The 8040-nt window shown below is 35.9% G+C and overlaps 1 protein-coding gene across 3 annotated transcripts in view; it reads left to right on the top strand.

Annotated features, from left to right (window-relative positions):
• Nucleotides 1-7747, top strand: part of LOC112529217 (protein arginine N-methyltransferase 1.5) — a 13704-nt gene extending 5957 nt beyond the window's left edge. For 2 of the 3 annotated variants that reach the window (XM_025140367.1, XM_025140369.1), the window contains exons 9-23: nt 1334-1418; nt 1701-1792; nt 1894-1929; nt 2028-2096; nt 2798-2866; nt 3285-3338; nt 3717-3791; nt 4069-4161; nt 4248-4351; nt 5066-5114; nt 5196-5282; nt 5412-5517; nt 5894-5981; nt 6115-6208; nt 7211-7747. In XM_025140367.1, the coding sequence (XP_024996135.1) occupies nt 1334-1418; nt 1701-1792; nt 1894-1929; nt 2028-2096; nt 2798-2866; nt 3285-3338; nt 3717-3791; nt 4069-4161; nt 4248-4351; nt 5066-5114; nt 5196-5282; nt 5412-5517; nt 5894-5981; nt 6115-6208; nt 7211-7294 (1185 nt within the window). In that variant the 3' untranslated portion in view covers nt 7295-7747. The remainder of the gene's footprint in view (nt 1-1333; nt 1419-1700; nt 1793-1893; nt 1930-2027; nt 2097-2797; nt 2867-3284; nt 3339-3716; nt 3792-4068; nt 4162-4247; nt 4352-5065; nt 5115-5195; nt 5283-5411; nt 5518-5893; nt 5982-6114; nt 6209-7210) is intronic. The other variant, XM_025140368.1, reaches the window with a different exon arrangement.
• Nucleotides 7748-8040: the final 293 nt, after the last annotated feature.

The following is an 8040-nucleotide window of genomic DNA, read 5'->3' as shown; positions in this document are numbered from 1 at the left end:
TACTTCAAGTGTTTTTAGGATTGTTCTTTACAAATTGCATGCTTCTAAAGCTAGACCTCCCCCCCTTTATATAGTGGAGGAAGGGAGGGTAAAATCCAATGGGTAAAGACCTTTACCCACCTTTTTGAACAAAACCATGGGCAAGGTAAAACTATCTAGAAGATGTCAAAAATCAGATCTCTAATTAGTCCTTTGAGATCTCAAAAGCTGCAGGAGATGGGCTGCCAAAAAGGGAGGATGTGACCTCAAAAGATTCCCGTACTATTTTCAAGAATGCCCCTGGATCATCCTGCAGCGAGTGCTGAAGCATGCTTTAGCCGAATACCTATAAACATGGCTAATTTCCCTAAAAATTAACATACATCCAAGAAGTAAACATATTTATCATATCACCTTAGCTCCAATATAAAAATAGAAAAACAAACCGAAAAKACTCAATTTGTGGAATTTGGGAAAATAAAATGGGCAAATAAAGTGAAGAAAAAGTGCAAAAGTATCAAATAAATTGGTACTTATCAGTAACTCTTACTAAACCAATGATAACAAGTTTTATGTTAGGCTTAGAATGAATTACTCTCAAGCAATTAAGAAACTAGGTTATTTGTTTCTTAAGATTATATGTTATTAATTCTGTCACCAATTGCCTTTGACAATAAGCTACATTCTCTTTGCACAAATTTATGATCAGTCACTTTGTCTTGTCTTAACGTTTGATGACAATTACTTCTTCTGTATACATACCATGAAAAGACTGTTACTATCAATTTCCTTAACAACGACGTTATCCCTAACTTGTTGAAGCTACCTTAGACTTATATCCAACGGTCCAACCACATGTTGTTCTCTGTACTATCTTTATTTCTCTCTCCCTCTCTCTCTCTCTCCATCTTTTAATACTCTATTCTCTGGCTTTCTTACCCGGTGTACTAGTCACATGTTGCAACTATATAATCTCCATGATCATCTCATGCAATTGTCCAACGTCATAAACAATCATTAGAGACCTGCATGCTCACAAGTGAACTCACATAGTGTTCTCCTTTTCTATCTTTGAGTTACCGTAAGGGGAATGCGTTTTGGAAAGTAGCCGGGGACAGGAAGAACATCTTGTGCCATAGACTGGAACCATTTTTTCTTTCTTTTATCTATACACCCTCTTCTTATTCAAAACAAATACCGTCACTTATGAAGACAATGACATGATTAATGTTCATTTTTGGTGACTGTAACAGATTAAGTCTTAAGCATGCCTTTGTTGATCATCTCTCATCATGCTTTCCTGATAATTATAATTGCACCATGATTAATTTAATGTTCCCTCAATTTTTTTCAGATAGTGCTTTCTGGGAAGCCAGTGCACAAACTTTCTGGTGGGAACTCAGCGGCTGGTGCTGACCACTCTGATAACTATGCCCAGCGTAAGTTTTCGTTGTTGGTGGCTTATCACCTACGATTGCAAAACAAGCAGATATAAAAACATTAAATTGGTAATGGCAGCTGACTTGGTGATATACAATTATATTACTTGGATGAGGCTTTGAAATGTTTTTTCTATTTCCATTGCACTAGTTACTTTATAATACCCCCAACGCCATTATATCTGCCATCTTTTTGTTAATATTCTTAAAGTCGTCTGTTTATCTTGGTTTCATAGTTATTTGTTTATTTATCTGAAGGCTTTTTAATGTTCCATTAATCAGAAGCCCAAAGACATCCCCTAAGGTCATACTTGGACTATGTTGGCTATTTATATCAGAAGATGGAGCCCCTTCCGGAACAAGAACGATTTGAGGTGATATGTCCAGCCCAGCATTCGTATTGAACTGTTGATGAAAATTCCAGTTCTTTTTGTTTTAACGATGATATGTTTGTTGACTCCATCCAATTATGCAGCTTGGTTACAGGGATTTTCTACAATCTCCCTTGCAAGTAAGTTCTATGTGCAAGTTTGGTGTTACGCTTTTATGTCGTTTTTTATTGGCTATGCTGGCATTTATTGCACTGTTGCACTATTCTTATCATTGCAGCCTCTCATGGATAATCTAGAAGCACAAACTTATGAAACATTTGAAAAAGACAGTGTCAAATACATCCAGGTATGGCATAGTTGCTGTGAGGACTTCTATTTCTGCAACTGTATGTATTAAAATACCATGATACATGAAACATGACTTATATCCTAGCATGACTGAGCTCTATGCTGATTCAAATCAATCTGAGTTTCTTTTCTGCAGTCATGTTACTAAATGACTACATTATTGTGTTGCTCTTTCTGGTCATTTGAAATTGCATCGAATTCTCTATTGTATCACTTAGCAACCTTTATGATCCGCTTATCAAGGGTTCTATATGATGGAATCACTTGTCAACGATTTTGGTCCAATTATCATGGGTTCTATATGATGAAATGCACTTATTTGGCAATTGCAGCCCTACTTTTACTTGTAGGGTGGATTTTGTTGTGGTATTTAGATATTTGACATTTCATTTTCATTGATTGTGAAAATGTAAAAATGGTGATCAATATGGTGAAGGTGAAAAGTTTGACCAAGTAGGTGTATTTTCACCTTACTTTGCAGCAAGCAACTACATTTGGAAAACTAGCAGCGGCAAATACTTTAAGTTTATTAATTTAGTGCTTCAATCTTAGTATGACCATGTTAATTACTGGCTGTATATGTACTATTTTTTATTGTAGTTTATGTTTTTACATTCTTCATATTTTTTATTTGAGATGATGATTCAAGGTTATTGGCTATTCCTGTTTGTTAATGCTTAATGTGCTTGTAATTGGCAGTACCAAAGGGCAGTCAGTAAGGCGTTGGTGGATAGGATCTCCGACGAGAATGCATCTACAACCACCGTTGTAAGATTTACTTTTGCAGCTTTCTCCATTATGCATCAACTGTTGTGCCTGAAGATTTGACACACATAATTGTAACTAATTTGAGATTCTCATGTTGTTTTTTGGTACCTGCTTCTGTTCTAATGTTGTTGCTTATTTCTAACTCATTTTTAAATTTTAGCACCGCCATACTTTTTGTGCAAGTTCTATCTTTTCTTTTCTCACACTTTGCACAAGCTGGGGGTCTGCACACAAATAGCTGCTATACTATTTGGGGTTAGAGGTCAGATCTCCGTACATTCCACCCCTAGATTCCACCTCTGGTGTGGTGGGATATACCGGGATTGTTTGGTCCGGTTTGTTGTGGCTGAACTTTTTCTTACAACTGTTTCTGACTTTAGATGTGTGCTTTTTGACAACCTCTTGTGTTCTTTTGCAGGTATTGATGGTTGTAGGTGCTGGACGAGGACCTCTTGTTAGAGCATCATTACAGGTACACACGTGAAGTATCGTTTATAGATAAGAGCACATGATTACAGATTGAGCATTCTATACAACCTTTTTGAAGTATATAATAATATACCATTTATATACTGCAAAATTTACACACGCGCAATTTTGGTGAGGCTTAAACCCTTGACCACCGGAGAGGCTGGGATCTACCAGTAACTCAGATGTCAGCATGCCCGCTGTGCCAATGGCTCTTTGTTTATGCTATAAAACTTATTTGATCATGAATTTTATAGAGTACTTGGCTACTCAAGTTCAATATAGTTGGCTGCTAGTACCGGCAGCTTTGCCTAGTTTTTTGTTACAGACATCGCTTATTGGGATGTCACAGTTTTTACCCGCTTTATTTTTTTGCAAATAGGCTGCTGAAGAAACTGGGCGTAAGCTTAAAGTTTATGCTGTAGAAAAGAATCCAAATGCAGTTGTTACACTTCATGTAAGTTGAATTCTGTCAATGATCTTGTCAGGTGCCATGGAAAATAAATTATCTTCATGCATTATACCATAAATAAAAAAAATTTGTATTCACACTACCTTTATATTCTCATACATCTTTGACATGGCGGTTGCTTACCAAGAGCTGCATCACATCTTAACTGGGTCTTGTCCCTTGATGATCTTTATGCTTTGTGAAGTGCTCATATTACTAAATCCATGTTTTGCTTTTTTGTTTGAGTTTACCTCTTAACGCATGTCATTCTGTTTTGTCACAGAGCTTGGTTAAATTAGAAGGTTGGGAAAATGTTGTGACCATAATTTCCAGTGACATGCGTTGCTGGGACGCTCCAGAGAAAGCTGACATTTTGGTATGCACATTTGCCAGTAAACCCGTTTTATACTTTTATCAACCATTTGATTATGAAAGTTACGTTGTTGGTGTATTTCAATGTAGGTCAGTGAATTACTTGGTTCTTTTGGTGACAATGAGCTCTCACCTGAGTGTCTTGATGGAGCTGAACGGTTTTTAAAGCCAGATGGAATCTCAATTCCATCATCGTATGTATACTATACTTGTGTTTTGGTCAATTTTATCGATTGATTTGGTTTTAAAATTTTAATTTGTCCAACTTGAATGCTGCATTGCTGGTTGAGCTCTGCCTATTACAAATGTTCAATGATGATTAATTATGGGTGGATATTATGGCTTCTCCATGATGTGCTGAACCTATACGCTTGATAAATAAAATGTCATATGCATGTAATAGGATTACTATTGATCATTGAGATGGGAAATCTTAATGAAGTATATCAATTATTTGTACCAGTAATAACCATATTTCATTTAAATGGACTATGTTATTAATTATCTTGAATTGTTTTGTGGAGGTTCTGTTTCCGGATGCAAATACATAATCAAGTACAGATTAGTTTGTATGATATTCTGAAATAGAGCCGGTTTCATTTGTAGTTGTCCACTGCATTTCTAAATGGTATTCTAGGAACTTGATCAATTATGTGATAAATTCCATCATTTTTTTTCTAAACAGAGTAGACAGTACAGGATGAGATCATCTTTAACTTGGCTAAACTGTAGGAAATATCTATACGCTATAAATTAGAAGGAAATATAAGAAGAGAGTGATGATGAATATTGTCGATTTTTCTTGTCTTGTTGAGTTCAATTTTCTTGATTCTACTGCTGAATCTTGTTTTTAAAATTTTGGATGTTTATTGAACCAAAGACTACTTCTTTTGCTTGTTCTGTGTCAGGTATACAAGTTTTATACAGCCTGTGACTACATCAAAGTTGTATAATGATGTGAGTTGCTTTTCATTTTGATTTTACTTTTTCGTGTTCACTTTGAGACCATATATCATTTACCAAATGGTTTAATTTCAGGTCAAATTGCACAAAGATCTTTTACACTTCGAAACTGCATACGTCGTAAAGCTGCACCGCTTGGCCAGACTTTCACCATCTCAATCTGTGAGTTTCCTCCATTTTTCACGTTTTACAGTAGCATTGGATTCCCTGAGTAGGTGTAGCTATTTTACCAAACTGAAAAGTGCATATTGTTTTCAGTGAACTATAACATCTTTCATTTGTGCTGTTTAGGTTTTTACCTTTACACATCCAAACTATTCACCCAATAGAAGTAATCAGCGGTACAAGAAGCTTCGATTCGAGATGCCCAATGATACAGGATCTACTATTGTTCATGGTATGATATGTTACTACCTATACCAAATTAAAAACTAGGTGAATTAAGTTTCCATGATCGAAATAACTTACATGACCATGGAAGTTGCTTACATTTTTGTGATCTTGGATGAAAACCTAAAAAAGGAAAACGAAGTTTAGTATTATTGTAAACCAAATAAATGAGTTTTTAAATGACAAATTTAGTCTGGTAATGGCCATTATTCATTTGTAGTAACTGACTATTCCCTCTATTGTTCTGCAACTAAAAACAAATAATGGAAGTATAATGTCAAGGCTTATACAGGAAATAGACGTTGTCACTGTTTTGACAAACCTTATTTTTTTGTATATTGTGAATTATCCAATGTAAAATCCATAATATCATTGATATATAGGATTTGCTGGTTATTTTGATGCAATACTTTACAAAGATGTACATTTGGGCATTGAACCATCGACTGCAACCCCAAATATGTTCAGCTGGTATGCCACCTTAACTTTTAACTCTTTCTGGCATCCGGTTCCAGTTTATGCATTTCCTTTGTTGTTGTTAATTTGTTATCAAGATTAATGTACATATGATCTCATACTTGCATTGCATGTGCAAATGCTGCAGGTTTCCAATATTCTTCCCGCTAAGGTCACCCGTATATGTGAAAGCGGGATCTCCCTTGGAATTTCACATTTGGCGGTGTTGTGGCAATACCAAGGTAAATTATATCACTAAGTTGTGTGCAAATCTATTTGTTCTAAAATGTTAAGGCCCCGTTGGATGGAATGTTTTTGAGGGATTTGTCTTTTATGGAAGGGTTCGAAATATTTGGTGTGTTTTGTTCGTAGGATTTGGAATGGAATTGAATTCCACTTTTTATAAAAACAAATTATAAGAAGTTACAAAAATAATCAAATTACCTTCACAATTGATTGTTATAAAACAAGTGCTTTTAATATATTTTAAGACATTACAAATAAATTCTACGAAATCTAGCGAAAGACCAACTCCCATCATGGGATTTCTCCCATGTTTGTAGGATTTCAATGAAATCCTGGAAATCCAAGCATTCCTTCAAAGCAAACATAGGATTGGAATGGAATTTAATTCCAAATCTCTTCAAATCTCATCCTGCAAACTAAACGGGACCTGAGGGTCAGCTCAATGGGCAAATAAAGGCTAGGGGCCTCCTCCCCATTGGTCACCGGTTACACCGGTGATTTTCTAGGCTCCCTTGGGATTAGTCGAGGTATGCACAAGCTGGCACGGATACCCAGGGATACCCGAAAAAGGATAAATCTATTTGTTATGTTCAGAGAGATAAGTTCAGAACCAAGTGGCTTTTTTCCTTGTTGTAGCAAGCTACTTGAGATAAGAGTTATTGCCTCTCTAGAGCAGTGATTGGGTCGCAATGTGTGCGCATATTAGTCATCCTACTTTTGTTTAATGCATTTGAACCCATGAAAGTTGCAGCGTTTGACTTGATACATTTGTGGTAGAAGGAAAATGTCTGATTACTCGTCAAATATAAAAAATACTCGTAAATTGTAGACCAAAATTGGTAGCATTGGTTTATCCATGATGCTCAAATCATTAAACCAAAAGAAACGAACCGAGTATATACCACCTGTAGTTGGGAAAAGAGTAGACACTGTTTCCTTGAAGACCGGTTGTGAACACTATAAACTTCACTCATTAATTTCTTTGCATTGTGATGTAGGTTTGGTACGAATGGTGTGTGACCTCTCCGACATCATCTCCTATTCACAACTCAAATGGGCGTTCATATTGGGTTGGTTTATAACCCAAACTGGGGATAAGATCTGGATCCCATGTTTGTAAAACGTTCCCGAGCAGACTCCAACAATGTCTTATATGTAGCCGTTTTTCGGTATGGTGAACTTTTTCCATCTGGGTCCTCATGTTTTATATGTAGTCGTTTTCAGCATTGCTTGAATGCCGACTCAGTTTTGCTCGTCAAGAAATCGAAGATCACCATAAGGTATGGTTTAATGGAGAATTTTTGTTAAATTTAAAACATGCCAAACTCATCTTATGAAGGCGGAGATGTTATCGAACTGTGATCTGTATTTATATCACTTTGTTCAGAGAAAGCCGGACTTAATATTTCTCGAGTTTTTAGAGTCAACTCGGTTGTTTTTTGTATTTTTAGCTCAAATATTTTCTAGTGTAGGAACTTTTGTTATGAATCAACAAGTTGATGGGTTCTTACAGTTTTTGATTTTGAAACTAAAAAGACCATGAAAGCTTTAACCCATTAGACCCTACCTCAAGGTGAGATATACTCGGTCTGGTTTGGTTTGGTTCCGTTTACTTTTACGCGTTTGAGTATTTTCTTGGTAAAAGCAAGATTTAGCGAAGTGTTATTGGCTCAACGGTACCCGAGTTGGCAATAGAAGGTGGGAATATGCGTGGGTATTCGTCGTATATAAATATTAGAGTAAACTACAAATTTGGTCCATGTTTGTTAATAATAACACTTTTTGTTCTTATAGTTCAAAAAATACAAGATGGTCATCGTGGTTTGCA

The sequence above is a fragment of the Cynara cardunculus genome (genome assembly GCF_001531365.2).
Source record: "Cynara cardunculus var. scolymus isolate 2C chromosome LG 16, CcrdV1, whole genome shotgun sequence".
Classification (NCBI taxonomy): domain Eukaryota; kingdom Viridiplantae; phylum Streptophyta; class Magnoliopsida; order Asterales; family Asteraceae; genus Cynara; species Cynara cardunculus.
This window is presented reverse-complemented; position numbering and strand designations above follow the sequence as displayed.